Source organism: Telopea speciosissima, chromosome 5, assembly GCF_018873765.1.
Source record: "Telopea speciosissima isolate NSW1024214 ecotype Mountain lineage chromosome 5, Tspe_v1, whole genome shotgun sequence".
Classification (NCBI taxonomy): Eukaryota; Viridiplantae; Streptophyta; class Magnoliopsida; order Proteales; family Proteaceae; genus Telopea; species Telopea speciosissima.
Genome location: NC_057920.1, coordinates 35,145,660 through 35,161,271, shown reverse-complemented (window position 1 = coordinate 35,161,271; position 15,612 = coordinate 35,145,660). Strand labels below are relative to the sequence as shown.

General features: G+C 39.8%; 1 protein-coding gene across 1 annotated transcript; it reads left to right on the top strand.

Moving 5' to 3' along the window:
* The first annotated feature begins 4,893 nt into the window (after nt 1-4,893).
* On the top strand, nt 4,894-10,944 carry LOC122662952 (structural maintenance of chromosomes protein 4-like). The gene is made up of 14 exons (XM_043858658.1): nt 4,894-5,049; nt 5,138-5,227; nt 5,350-5,451; nt 5,575-5,751; nt 5,838-5,968; nt 7,014-7,092; nt 7,348-7,505; nt 7,581-7,656; nt 7,887-8,015; nt 8,096-8,240; nt 10,182-10,312; nt 10,418-10,429; nt 10,512-10,664; nt 10,750-10,944. Exons 1-14 carry the CDS (start codon nt 4,894-4,896, stop codon nt 10,942-10,944), a joined length of 1,734 nt encoding a protein of 577 aa, XP_043714593.1.
* The last annotated feature ends 4,668 nt before the right edge of the window (nt 10,945-15,612 follow it).

Below are 15,612 nucleotides of genomic sequence, written 5' to 3'. Positions count from 1 at the left end.
GCTTGGAAATGAGGCCGGTGGTAGCCCGTAGTATGGGATACGGTTGACACCGCCTAACTCATACGATGCCATATAGACATGGGGCTAGAGTTTCATCACCCGTGCTACGCACCCTTGCCAACAGGGGTTAAGGTGTTGGATAACTGTGAGGACTACCATAAAACCCTAGAGGCATTTACGCTGGGAAGCCTCAGCACAGTGGGGATGCCCTAGGGCAAATATGCCGGGAAGCCTCAAGCTATAAGCTTGGGAAGCACTGAAAGGTGAATTTTTGGCTGAATGCTACATATAATGATTTTGCACCGGTTTGGTGAATTGATATTGAGTCGGTTACCTCACAGGAGTTAATCCAGAGGGCCGGTCAGGCTGACCTGGGTAGGGAGATGCTGGAGCCGACTGGTCCTCTCCGACAACTCAATGAGTGTATCGCGGGAAGGGGTACCTAAGCCCACACCAGGGATACATGTATTGGGGATTGTAATAGCACTAACCTGACTTAGTTGTATTGTTAGGTGGCTAATGAATTATTTGGACTTGCATATCATGTAGGATCATGTGGATTGTGGTTGCATATGCATGCATGATGTTATGTTTTGCTCACGAGCTCGGTGGGGCTCACACTCTGTTATATATGTTTTTCTTCTAGATAATTCTGTAGGTGGATGCCGCAGTGGCATGGAGGCTCATTACGAGGAGGAGAGCCCTGGTTATTATGATGATATTGGTGTGGACCCCGACGGAGGTCGTGCTGGTGATGCGTGCATTCTCAGTGGTCATTGATGAAGACCAGTGAGGAGTGTACTTGATGTTTTTTGTCTTGGGGACTCCTTTTTGTTTTTGTTAGGAATTTATCCCCGTCGTGCTTGTGGTGCAGTCTTAGTTTTCTTTTCTTTTGGTGTTGAGTGATCTCACCCTGTATATGTATATGTATATATTTTCTTTGGCTTTTGTTTCTGTCAGCTTCACTCTTCAAGTTGTGGGTGTATGGGAAATGTATCAGAACAAACTTATGTATGTATATATTATCATCATTCCCGTATCGCTACGCTTTCTCTTATATTATTATAATTGTAGTTTATCTGCGACACTCTAATCTTGCTTATGGTAAAGTGATGAATGTGGGACCATGAATGTAATAACTGCTTCTAGATCCGTGGGGTTTGGCGGATTGCCACTATGCAATTCTGGTTACTTACCTAATCCTCTCAGGGGGTGGTTTGGGGTGTGACACTGCATCTCGTGCTTGGGGTTATAACCTATGTTAACCGGACCATTAGAACATGTCAAACACTATCTCAAAAGGGTCTTAGAGTTCCAGGATTTGTTTAGGTTTGCTCAATCATTGTTCAACAATTGTGGGGACAGTAGCATGTTTCTTTTCCCAGGTTTGGCTTGGGTTGCAGTGTGGGTTTCTGACCCTCTTTTTGGGTCCACAGATATAGTCAAGACATTGTTACTAGCAAGGATGGTTGGGGTAAGGTTTTAGAGTGACCTTCATGCCCCCCACACTGTCCTAGGCCTGTGGGTGATGGTCCAATAGGCTAGAATCAGATTAGACCAAGTACAGTAGCACTGGACGATTCACTAGACGTTAGGACCGAACGTCTAGTGCATCGTCCTGTCCTTGTTGGACATGGGTTTCCTTGCTCAGAGCTTGGTTTTAGCTGTTGGATTCATCCTATCTTCGATTTGGGATTCTTTCAGAGGGTAATACAACTTATAATCAAGCTAAAGCAATGGTTATGGTGGTTCCTAAATAAGGTTTGCCTAGTGGTTGATGGGTTTGGGTTCAAACACCAAACAATTTAGTATGCATGGCTGAGATCATACATGCAGCTACTCAAACCTAAAAAATACACACAATAGTAGACATGCATATGCATTACAGCCAAGATCCTAAGCCCTAGTATGCAAAACACCTTATGCATGCAAAGATCCATGCCCCTAGCTCATCATTTATGGTTTGCATGCATGATCAGGCATGAAATCTAGCTAGATGCATGACTGGAACTCCAAGTAGTGATTCCATAGAGATTCCTACAGAGACAAGCTATATATAGCTTTGGTTTTTGGGGTTCAAAATCAACGAACTGAGATGGGGTCATAATTATGTAAGCATTTCAGTCTTGGTGAGCTTACCTTAAGCTGTGGAAGAATTCGGCCAAGGTTTGCTCATGCACAAGCCCTCCTTCTCTTCCTTCTCCTTCCTTCTTTCTCTCTTTCTTTCTTTCTCTCTTCCTTTCTTTCTCTTTTATTCTCTGCTATTTAGGAATAGCAATAGCCTAATATCTGAGCTGGGTCTCTATTTATAGTTTTTATAGAAATAAGGTCTGTTTGGCTAGGCAATCCTATAGGAAAAATGCATTTTTAAAAGGATTTTTACTTAGTTTAGCTATATAGGTGGGGCCCACATGGATTCCAAGATGGGGATTGGTTCCTAAAATTCCAAGGTACATATTGGAGGTGTTTGAAGGCAGTAGATCCAGTTCCCACAAGCTTGGAATGGGAAAATACAGGTTTTGGCATCACTGGAGCTTTGGGCCAATCGTCCAATGCATCATCTAGTGAATGCTGCACTGCTGAATTTTGCCTGTGTTTCCCCCTGGGGTTTGTTTTTTCCATATTGTACCTTCCCCACACCCTATTACTCATACAAGGAGGATATATTTAAGAGCATGGCCCCCTTAGTACTCAGGAGAGAGAAATACATGTGCTCTGTGTTGTACAACAGGTAATGGGCTGAGCAGCTGCAGGGTGTTGCAACCCACCTTCTTATAGGTATGGTGGATGTCATCTGTGGCAGCTCCCTATTGATTGTAACCACTGGGGTGATACACCACATATTATTGGTGTAGGTGGCTGTTGATCTCTGTTCTTTAAGCAAAATCCAAGTCAGATTGGAGTAGGTTTGACAGGGGGGGCTTTATGTTATACCATATAATATCCACCCAATGATAGTATGATGCATGGCATCAACAAAGGCATCCGATCTGGTGAACGAAAGAGATCATACCCACACAGGACCCATCCTGAGGGTATAAGATCCATTCGGAGTAGCGAAAGGTAGCTGGCTCACTTATTTGATCAACAGGCCTTGCTAGAGCAAGTCTACATGCCTTGACACATCATCTTCCACTAAGTATGGTTACTCAACAAAGGCCTTGGCATATCATCACCCACTAAGTATGGTTATCCAGCAAAGGAAACCACCTCCCACGCCACAATGGCATTAATGAGCATTTAATGATGCTTACCAAACAAGGCTCCCAGACATGTAGGAGACTTTATCAGATAGGGACTCTCCATGACCTGATAAATATGAACACTCCACCTCCTGACAATAGGATGGCTCCACCATTTGTCAAATCAAGACCTTCTCGTTACCATGCCAACCAAAGGGATCAACCCTATAAATTAGAAGGTAACACCACATGCAAGGGGATAACACTCTTGAAATTCTTACTGTTTCATCTGTTTGCTAGAGAGACCTAACTTAGACATCGGAGAGTCCCCCGACGGTACCCACCAACTCTCATCTCCCTTGCCTATTTGCTACTTTGTGCAGGTCCCACCCTTGGAGGACCCATCAGAGGTTTCTTGACACAACAACGTGTATCTTATGTATGTCCATGCATGTGTACCAGTACTTTACATATTACTATACATTCTCCCAACTTTGATTGGGAATAGACAATTTAGAAAAGAAAAACCATGAAAATAGTCGGTGCAGATTTGTCTTGTTACTTCTAAAAATAATCTTCTTCAAAGTGTCGATTTGGCAAAATAACTGGAATTAAAGAAAACACAAGAAGATTCTCCTAAATCAAATGCAAATCAATCACAATACAACAAAAGGAATTATGTGATTCTTGCTTCCCATGGACTTGGAGTATGAGTTGGCCTGAGTCGAGGCCTATTTTTGTAGTATGGGTTTGGGTGCAATCCGTAGGCACACCCTGGCCTTTTCACTAGGGATGTAAACGGATCGGATTCGGCTCGTATTTACTACTATCTGAATCTGTTTACCAAGTGACATATCTATATCAGATCTGATATCTGACAGATTTTTAAAAGCTAAAATCATATTCAAATTCGGAAGTCTATCAGATATCCGGATATTATTATCTGATCCGATAAACTATCTGATTAGTAAACGAATCTAACCTATATCAATTACGGATTTTTGACTCGGATTATTGATTTACAACTCAAATTACCAAAATATCCTTATTAAAGTGTTTATAATAAGGGTAATATAGTAACATACCACATGTTTTTTACAAAAATACGATACTAATCGAGTAATCATATTTTACAATCAGATAGTAAATTAACCATATATTATCCAGATCTGAATTGGAATATCCGAATCTGAATCCGATTATCTTTTGGACGAATTCAAAAATTTTCGAAAACCAAAATTCCTGATTGAGAAACCCCTAAACAGATTTGAACACGAACCGACATGGATTTTCGTCTATCCATTTACATCCCTACTTTCCACCCCTCCTCCTGTCCCGACCAGGCGGCCTAGTCAGTTCTTGAGTAGTGTGGTCTGGGCTTGGCCTAAATGGGCTCTGCCAAAACTGTCCCAGTTTCACATATCTAGGTTCTACATTTCTATGACCTCAAATACGAACGCTGGCCTGGGTTCTTTTCGAAATCCGTTTCTTTTCAATTTCCCGCGTCCGAAGCTTGGCACTGGCAGCGAGGACTTACACACACAGAGAGAGAGAGAGAGAGAGAGAGAGAGAGAGAGAGAGAGAGAGTTGATTTTCAGATACGGTCTGTGCAGTAGCTGCCCATCTCTGAATCCTCTTCACCGACTTCCATAATCGAATCGTAAAGTTCTTTCTTAGTTCTCGTGTTCGGACTTTTCTGCTCGAGACCGAGATGGGGGTGCCGAGTGATTTCTCTGAGGAATGCATGACCGGCGATTCCGAATCTAATCGGAGAGGATCCAGCAAGCCCAGATTGTTCATCAAAGAGATGGTGATGAGAAATTTCAAATCTTATGCTGGAGAGCAAAGAGTCGGACCATTTCACAAGGTTAGGGTTTTGAGAGTGTTCCTATCTTTTATTCAGTTCTTTTGTTTAATGGTTGAAAACGTTCTATTGATTCATCTGTTGTGTGCAGAGTTTTTCGGCAGTGGTTGGTCCCAATGGTAGTGGGAAGAGTAATGTGATAGATGCGATGTTATTTGTGTTTGGGAAGAGAGCTAAGCAGGTTTAACTTCACTACTACTCCATAGGAATATGTTTCTCCTGTGCTGTATCAACCAGAAAAATGTATTCTTGGACTCTTTTTCTGATTAGACATTGTTTCTGTGTGTTGTTGCATGGGTGTAGATGCGCCTGAACAAAGTTTCAGAGCTCATCCATAATTCCACTAATCACCAGAACCTGGACAGCGCTGGTGTCTCTGTTCACTTCCAAGAGATTATTGATCAAGTAATCCCAGTCTTGCTTGTTTTGTGTCACTTCCTCATCAGATAAAAAAAATTAAAATAAAAAAAGATGCGAAGGGAAAGTTGCATTTGTGGTTTACTAATTATTGCTTTCCCTTGATTGCAGGATGATGGAAATTATGAGGTCGTCCCCGGAACTGATTTTGTCATTACAAGAGTTGCATTTCGAGACAACTCTTCAAAATACTATATAAATGACTGTGGGAGTAATTTTACAGAGGTTACCCGGAAATTGAAAGGAAAGGGGGTGGACCTAGACAATAACCGGTTTTTAATTCTCCAGGTTTGAAATGTTTGATAGGCGCTTCAAAGTCCAAATAACCTGTTTGTGATTTGGTTTTAAACCCTTCTTCTTTCACTTTTATTCAGGGTGAAGTTGAGCAAATATCATTGATGAAGCCGAAGGGTCAAGGACCTCATGACGAAGGTTTTCTTGAATATCTTGAGGATATTATTGGAACTAACAAATATGTGGAAAAAATTGAAGAATCCTATAAGCAGTGAGTTCCTTCATCTCTTAATTCTTGTGTTGGTGAAGTTTGCTGCCTCATGTTTCAGTTACTACAGTCTTATTCATGTCTAGCCTTATTATTCATGTGGCATCATATGGAATTCTTGTTGGTAATATACGCAAATCAACTATAAAAATCATGATCTTAATTTTCTTTCCTTTTTTCTTTGGGATTTTAAGTTATTAATTTCGGGTATAAGGCTTATGCTGAAAATGGCAATGCAAGGAGGCATGTTTCTTGAGGACCCTATGATCTGATTGTAGGTTTCCCTTTTGTTTTTCATGTAAATCTATTACTGGCATATGGCAATTTAGGAAACAATGCTCTTTTTTCCAATAGGGGCAGCCTACCTTTTGTTCCATATGCATGTTAAGAACTTTATACAAGAGCATGATACAATTTCCCTTCTAACCATAGTACAAAAACTTGTTTCGTCTCGGTCGAGATTTCGAGAATTTCGAGTATCTCGGTCGAGTCGAAATGAAATGCAACATTGAATTGAAAAAATGCAATATTTTGAAAATTTCGGTGAAATTTCGGAAATTTCAAAAATCTCAGTCATTTTGGCATTTTACACCCACAGAAAAAATAACATATTTCAACGCGGGAATTTCGGTCAGACCGAAACACCGAAACAAAACGAGATTTTAAACCTTGCTTCTAACAAACTGATTCTTCAGCCAAACAATACACCAGGCAGTGTGTAAAAGTGATCCCCACTTCCTCCTGGACCTTTCAAAGTAGGATATTGACCATCTCCTGTCCCTTGACGTCTGTAGCCATCATTATATCTAATTTAGCATACTTCAAAGAGGCACTATAACTTATAGCACTTAGATGCCTTATCCTATGGTGAAAAACTTGTTACCCCAACTGAGCTAAATTAAATCTTACCAGTCCCTACTCAAGCTTTTCTTTGTCAATTTATTACTGCCACTAGCATCAACCTTGAAGATGTTCTTTCTCAGGGAAATTGTTAACTATGATAATTTCATAACAAAATCAAATATATTGGTTGTTTTTGGTATCTTAGGTTGGAGACCCTCAATGAGAAAAGGTCGGGAGTAGTGCAAATGGTAAAATTAGCTGAGAAAGAAAGAGATAGCTTGGAGGTAAGTGCAGATTTTGCGAGGGGATACTTCCTCCTTATTGTTAACCATTGAGTACCTTAAAAAAAAGGGTATACCCAGTGCACGGGGCTCCCACCACTGCAGGGTCTGGGTAGGGTCATAATGTACGAAGCCTTACCCCCGCTTTGCACAGGGGCTGTTTCCTGAGACTTGAACCTGTGACCACTTGGTTACTGTTGCACCAAGGTCCACCCTCTAACCATTGAGTACCTATATCTTTATAATTCTATGGTGCAGGATGTTAAGAATGAAGCTGAGGCCTACATGTTGAAGGAGTTGTCCCTGTTGAAATGGCGAGAGAAAGCTACCAAATTGGCCTCTGAGGATGCTACTTCTCATGTGGTTGAACTGAAAACAAATGTATCCAACTTGGAAGAAAATCTGAAGAATGAAAGGTAGCTGTTATCGCAAATCAAACAACCTTACGTTTAAGCAGCAATATATTAATTGAATGTGGCATAATTCTTCAGGGAGAAGATTCAAGAAAATGCTAAGACACTGATGGATCTTGAAGGAGTACACAATAAGTATATGAAGCAACAGGAGGTGTGCAATAATTTTATCTGATATTTTCCATATTCTGGTATTGATCAAAGTCCAATTCAATAGCATTGTCCTGATGCCATATTGTCTTTCTTAATAAGAGAAGGAATTAATTAAGTGGTTTGTATATGTTAGAAGTAGCTGATCAAAGCACCCACGTATTTTCCTATTATGAGATACTGCTACCGTAGACACATACTGAATCTGCTTATTGATTGTGTGGTGTAAATTAGGAACTTGATGATAACCTCCGAACCTGTAAGGATGAGTTTAAAGAGTTTGAGAGGCAGGATGTGAAGTATCGAGAAGATTTAAAGCACATAAAGCTGAAAATCAAGAAACTAGAGGACAAGCTTGAAAAGGTGCGTGGGAACTTATAATCTTCTTTTCAAAAACATTAATGGATCTAATTTTTTTTCTTTCTTTTTTCCTTATATTGCAGGATTCATCCAAGATTGAAGAGATATTAAAGGAGTGTGAGGATTCAACAACTTGGATTCCAAAACTTGAGGAAGGTGTACCCAAACTACAACAATGCCTTTTGGATGAGGAGAAAGTCCTAGAGGAAATTAAGGAGAGTGCTAAAGGTGGGGCCTTTTCTGTATTTTCATCTATTTTCTAAACTGTGATGTTTTAATGTATTCTAAGCTTTGCATGGGGATTTGAATTATTTCTTAATTCTTATATTTTCAAGAGATTGGTGCAAGCATGTTAGAGATGGCTGGTCCCTAAAATTTTGCATGGTGGATATAAGGATCATAAAATGTGTCAGTTTGACTTGATATTGGGGGAATATAACTAGAAGGTGATATTCTGCAACAGCTGATGTGGGTAGTGAAAATTCAGAGTCACCGTAGGGTGCTCCTGCAAGAAAAAGCTACTGATTAAGGTTGTAAATTGTTGAAAGGTATTTCTTGTGTGGAAACGTGGCTTGCCTATTCATATAAATTGTCAAACAACAAAAGAGGAAACACTATAATGGGCTTCACCCTGCAAACACTATAAAATGCTTGCCAAAACATGAACAGTCAAATCGGTTGACTCAAGAATAGTCAGTTCAACCAATATTCCAATTTAACGTAAGGACTAGACACAACTGTTTGCTCAAGTACTCAAAACTACCAAAGTGCAGAGAACAATCACAAAAGTCAAAACTAAATAATGAATAAAGAACAAATTACCCTCGTTTGGGGTTTTTCACTTGAACGGAAATACATTGTTGAACCTAAAATTCGTTACAAAAACCTCAAAAGAAGATTTCTTAGTCTCTCTATTCTAGTCTACCCCACAGTTGGAAAGAAGTTGTTGGTAAGGTTTTGTTGAAAAAGGTAAATTTTATTTATGAAATTATTATTTATGGACCTGCTGCTTTAATCTTATTCAATTTTCCTTCTACTGTTGTGGGTCAACCCACAGTTGGAAAACCAGGTTTTGACTTGGGTGAGTCACCCGAGTCGAGTAAAAAAACCATAAAACCTGGTCAAGATCCTTGGAGATTCACCCAAGCTTAGAAATGCCCAGACTCGGCCCTGGTGAGTATATTTTTCTCTTGACTTGGTAGTTTTGTTAGAGTCATGCAAAAAACCCCAAGTTAGGTCCCTTTCACTTTGTCCAGTTATCTTTTCTCCTGCTTCTCTGTTCGTCTGCCATTGTTGCAACACTACCCGAGCAAAGAACTTCTCTCCCAACACTTGGCAATAGAAATTCATGAAAGAAATTAGCGGTAAGATGGGATGAACTCTGAAGTGTGTTTCACCTGAAAATGGTTGGGATTGAGAAAGAAGTATTGTTGAAGCCATGGTGAAAATATTAAAACACTTCTTCGGCGGAGACTAGGAGAGAGGAATACCAGTGCTTGAGAAGAAAAAAACTTCTTTGGGATAGGCGAGAAGAGAAAAATACGAGTGTGAGATTTCACAAAACTCATTGCCTCAATTTGACAGGATATGCAAAATAGTCAATACCTGCAACAAGGGCATCGGCATATATATTGAAGCATAATAGTATAATACCTTACTAATACCTCTGGTTGGAAGCATATGCGAAATAGTTGACCTTGTTGATTGATTAGACTTGGTATTAATCAGTGCTTGGTTGGGTACTGCCAACTGACTAGTCAATGATGCATGTCTAGTACTTCATTTTGGTCAGTTGGTTGGTATTGATCTGAAAAGTAACTAGTTATTGTTCTAACTACACTGTGGAAGGTTTGATATGTGAAAATGCTGGAGCCCTGAACTTGTTACCTTGTAAATTATATAAATCCCTTGCATGCTAAAGAGCAACTTGGGTCACATTAACCAATATTTCATAGATTAAGGTTCTGTATGGGTGAAACATGATCGCAACTGGATCCTTTGGCATAAGTAGTAGATAAATATATATTGCCTGTTCTGCTATTGACTAGAGACATGTTCATACTGATGCTAGACCTTCACTCATTTATTTCAGTCTTATCTGAAATAATTTTCCTTACCTTACTAGTAAATTGTCGCACTTAACTGCTACCTTCTTTCTGTCAAATACAGTTAAAACTGAGAGTTACCGTTCAGAGCTTGTGGAGGTCCGTGCTGAGCTAGAACCATGGGAAAAACTGTTCATTGATCATAAAGGGAAACTTGATGTTGCTTCTAATGAAAGCCAACTTTTAAAGGAGAAGGTGAAATGGTTATTTTGGTTTTGATTGGTCAATACGAGTAGATGATTTCTGATTGCACACATCGATTTTATTTCTTCCACATTTTTGAATTCTGCATTCGTTCAGGATGTTTATATTGTGATACTGCCCATAGTAGATAGTGGATTGGATGGCATCAATTTTTAATAGGTTGGTTGAATACTGTACTTGTCTGTTTCAGCATGAAGCTGGTTTGGTAGCTTTTGAAGATGCTCAGAAGCAGATGAATGAGATAACGGACAAAATTAAAGTAAAGAGTATGAGCATCGTTAAGTTGCAAAGTGATTTAGAGAAATATAAACATGAAGCATCAGACGCTCGTAAAGTGGAACAGGTTCATATTGTTTTATCTCCTTTTGGTACCTGTATCATCTGTCTGCCAAAATGGGGTACCGTATGACGAATTTAGATGTTCACAGGATTGCTTGAGAGAGCAAGAATTACTTGTTCCTATTGAACAAACTGCAAGACAAAAACTCACAGAGCTTTTGTCTACCATGGAATCGGAAAAGAGTCAAGGATCTGTTTTGAAAGCTATTTTGCAAGCTAAAGAATCAAATCAGATAGAGGGAATATATGGACGGATGGGGGATCTTGGTGCTATTGATGGTTAGTATGTTCTGTAAATTACTGGTATTGTGTTAATTGATCATTTTGACCCAGCAACAAGAAGTTTGTGGATTTCTTATCAAATATCTGAAACCATTTTGTTAAACTATGTGGAGTGATGCACACAAAAGATTTCTGCTTGATGTAGATAAATTTTCAGGGCTTAAATACAGCCGCAAGCACAAACCAGTAGCAAAAACGGAGGTCTAATATGGACCAGGTTCTTGGAGTTTGAGCCAGCCAGCTTTTGGCTAGATTATCCAGCTCGTGGGAGCTGTAGTTAGCTTAGTAGTGTTATTTTATTCCTAGTTCGGGTAGGATTAGTTTATTATTCCTATTTCTAGTTCAGCTATGATTTGTAATAGATACTTAGCTAATAATAGAAATCCTAATCAGAATAGGAGTTTAATTTCAGTTCTATATAAACATTGTAAGGCCCATTGGCCAGGTGATTTTGATTATTGCTATTGCTGACTTGCCTTTGGCCAATACCTGTGAGAAGCAGTGTGTCTGAGATAGGTTGTTATCCTTCTTTCCCCTACACGCATGCTCTGTTTTTCTGATTTGAATCTCTGTTAATCGATTCTGTTGATCTTTGTTTGGGTGTCTGATTTGTGTTATTGAATCCCCTACAATCTGCCATTAACTTCTAATATTCTGTGGGTGTTAAAGTACATCTGGAAGTCATTAATATACCTGCGGTAGCTCTGTTTTTTTATGTCAACCTGAGAGGGATCTAAGCATCAGTTCTGGATAAGATTTTGGGACATCACAGGGACACCCAAGGAGACCACTCGACCAGGTTATTGCACATATCTGACCTGCTGATCTAATTCTATCCAAAATCTCCTAATTTCTGTATATTTGATTCCAGATTTGGTGTTTGTTTAATTACTTTTGAGTCCAGCCATCAGATTTGAAGGTAATTTGGGGGTTTGATTGATCCTACCTAGGGTTAAGTTTGATCCAAGTTTGAGGCCAATCCAACTTTTGGATTTGATTTGGTGTTTGTTTAATTACTTTTGAGTCCAGCCATCAGATTTGAATGTAATTTGGGGGTTTGATTGATCCTACCTAGGATTAAGTTTAATCCGAGTATGAGGCCAGTCCAACTCTTGGACTTGATTTAATTTCAGAATTTCTATTTGTTCGGTTTGTTATTTCAGATTTGAAATTCTTCGATTACTCTCAATCTGACCACTGATTCTTTCCCATCTTCTGAAGGATGCCTATTCTCATTGTTTGTGATTGATTGTTGAAGTTTGACCTTCATCTAAGAAGGTTGACTTTTGTTGAGGTTGTGAGTGATTGAATTGTTATTTTGTGATCCTGTTGTGAGATTGGGTCTGGTGAGCTATTACAGTTCTGGTCTTGCATTAATGCTCTTCTGTTTTACTGATGTGTCTTACAAATTATAGAGAAGAACACACTTGGATATCATGTAGCAAATCAACTCCGATAATATGTCCATATTATATGACGAGCTATTTACATGCTTAAGGAATAGTTTATTTTATTTTATTTTTTTAAGTTTCCAACTTGTGTCTTTAGAAGCAAGGCTACAAGAATTTATATTTAGGCATGAAAATATGCATATATACATATGTACAGCAGCTTTCCTACTCAGGTCATTTAATCAAGCCTGGCCGTGGGAGTCCTTGATTTGAGCCACGTAGGGGGATAATTTGGCCATTCCAACAGCTGGATAGATAGGAGGCACTGAAGATTTGCACATACTGACATCTCAACGATATGTTCCACCATTTGTTGGAATTATATCTCCTTGTATTATCAGCCGTCAAAACTGTTTTTTCAAGATTTTAGGCTGTGTTTGGATTGTTTTTATTTTCAGAACAACAAAAGTGTTTGACTGTTTTTATTTTTGTTTCTATGCAAAAAAGGAAAATCTGTTTGGTAACTCCAAACTTTTTTTTAAAAAATTTTTTGAAGCACAAAAACAATAAATAATTTTTGGTAACATGATATTATTAAGTTTTTTGTTTAAAGATTGTGTACTGTTGAATGCATTTAAAATAAAATTGACTAATATTAATGATCTCATCCTTCCAGTTTAACCATTTTAGTTATTTAAATTTGAACAAAGAAATTTATAGAGGTTGCTAGGTGTTAGCTACCGTTTCATCTAAAAGCTTGAGCTGTTAGGGAAGGGCAACATCAATGTATACATCAACACTCCCCTACATGTGCGGGCTAGGATCCCATGGTCTTTGCAAGTGTAGCTCACACTTCCAATGCACTTCCCAGGAGTCGCACACTAGACCTCCCTGCTTTGATACCTTGTTAGCTACTGTTTATTGTTAGGGTTCCATGCAGAACGCAGAAAAAAATCGTCCCACATCGGATATGAATGGGGAATGTGGGGGGTTTATAGGTACTTGGGCACCCTCTGCTTAACAGCTAACTTTTGAGGTTGAGTTCTATCCAAGTCCCTAACAAGTGATGTCAGAGCCAAAGTGGTGGTAAGGCCAAACTTGGGGCAAAGCTAGGGCGTGGGAACCCAGTGTTATCTCGAATTCTCTTGTGTGGAGGGGAAGATGAGGAAGATCTCGGTAGCTCCCGGGTGGAGGGGGAGATTGTTGGGGTTCCACGTGGAACAAGGTTCGAGAACTCGGGTCTCGGTGGCATCTCGGCTAGGCCAGAAACCGAGTCGAGCCGAGATCTCGGCGAGATCTTGGCGAGTTGATGCATTTTTTTTTTTTTGGGACTCGGACCCCCAACTCGGTGGGTTGTACACATATTTTGGGTCTGAAACTTGGTATCCAGCCTATTTCAGGCCATTTAAACACAATGGCATGCCCAGATTTGCCAAAAAACAAGTCCAAATATGAGTTTCACTTTGGACCATAGGTTGGTAGGCGACGAGTCGTACTAAAACAACATAATCTATATATAATTTAGTAAAACATAGCAAATTAGCAATCAAAACATTCTAATTAGCACACATCAATCAAAACATTCAAATAAAATGTACATTACATCAATGTTCACTTAATTTGTTACATAAAATGAGATTGAACAAGAAATTCATCCCTATATCGATCCACATATAATTCCCATGTCATGGAATTGCTATAGTGTTGCAAATAGTGTGACACGACTTCCATATTAGTCTTCGATCAACATATACCAATCTCTCTATCTTAGGGTACATGGGAGGATTGTTGTATGAGGTGTAAGATCCATTCTTCTCTTGTCATATTGAGTTTGAGGCATGTATGATGGTTTGGGACTAGGAATGTATACCCACACGACCTAGAGCTTTGTTGTCATACTCGATTCTTGTTGCCCATCTGACCATAGGCACTATAATCGAACCGGTGCTCTGCTGGCCATAGTCATAGCCATGATGATCTTGAGATGATTGCCATGAGTGATGCTCACTAGTAGTATCTATACTCATGCTTCGAAACTTGTAAGCATGGTGTTCATCTGCTTTGTTGTCCTCCTCCCGAGCATATGGTGATGTGAGTGTTTGCGACCCTTCTTTCTGTTGTATGTTTTAGGGTAGCCACCATGGTCTTGATCTTGAGTGGCATGCGTAAACTGAGACTCACCGGTGAAACGCACAGGGTCCTCCTGTGTTCCAACTTCTTGCTCGTACTGCTCGCGCATCCCCTCATGACGATCATCATAATAACCGCCACTCCGCATGCCACTAGCAGCAGCAGCTTCACCACCATCACCATCACTATCACTAGCATCACCAGTGTCATCACCACCACCATCATCATCATCAGCAAGACTTCCTACAGTAGGCTCAAAAGGTTTCGGTGACTCTGCATGCGCGCCCCTCTTGCGTCGACATATATTCATCAACATCGGTGCGATTCTGACGCAATGGTGGTGGGGTCGGGCCTACCCCGTTGATCCATATCGGTGTACCACGATCCCTCACCCACTGGAATAGGGGATCCTCATCGTCATCGAGTCCTCTTGAAAAATGTTGGACGATTCAAGGGTTCTTTATCATTGGCCTCAATTCCTTCACGTATGTGCTTCATCCTTAATCTCATATTGAGTGCACATACACAAGTCTCTCAGTCGTTTGCTACCCAACCTATTCCGCCTCTTTGAATGTATCAATGAGAATGTACTCGATTGCGCTCACATCCGGAGGATGAATTAGTTTGTGAGAAGTACTCTCACCGCTACCTTCCTCAGTTGGGTGAACTTGTACCATAAAGCACCCACATGGTTGCATTACAAATATAGAATAGTAAGAATATGTACATTCTAAAGAGATAAAATTATAATTCATAAATGTAATATCATGCCACCTACCAGGGTCTGACTTTTGTCTACCCTCCACTGCAACTAGTCGACCGAAACTTGCTGAGGCCTCTCTGAAGTATTTGATCTATTTTCAATATGAGGCATTAGTATTTCCTATTTAGTAATTACATTCATAAAACCAAAGTGCCAAAGTCCCATACTCTCACCTCATCGTTGCAAGCAGCTTGGGTCTTTGGATGGGGCTCCAACTTCTGAGTAACACTTGAACGCCTCTAACAATTCTATGTCTAGCCCAAGATCATGGGAGTAGTGATACTTTGGATTCAAATAGTATCTTTGGTAAAGTAAACACCACAAATATGATTTGTTAGTGACTTAATCGCTTTAATGCCTTTAGGGTTTTGAATATGTAAATGTAA

Excerpts from the sequence above, each read along its gene's own strand:
- LOC122662952 (XM_043858658.1), top strand. The coding sequence starts at position 4,894 with ATGGGGGTGCCGAGTGATTTCTCTGAGGAATGCATGACCGGCGATTCC. Across the intron at positions 7,506-7,580 it reads GAAAATCTGAAGAATGAAAG|GGAGAAGATTCAAGAAAATG; the intron begins GTAGCTGTTATC and ends ATAATTCTTCAG. Across the intron at positions 8,016-8,095 it reads TAGAGGACAAGCTTGAAAAG|GATTCATCCAAGATTGAAGA; the intron begins GTGCGTGGGAAC and ends CTTATATTGCAG.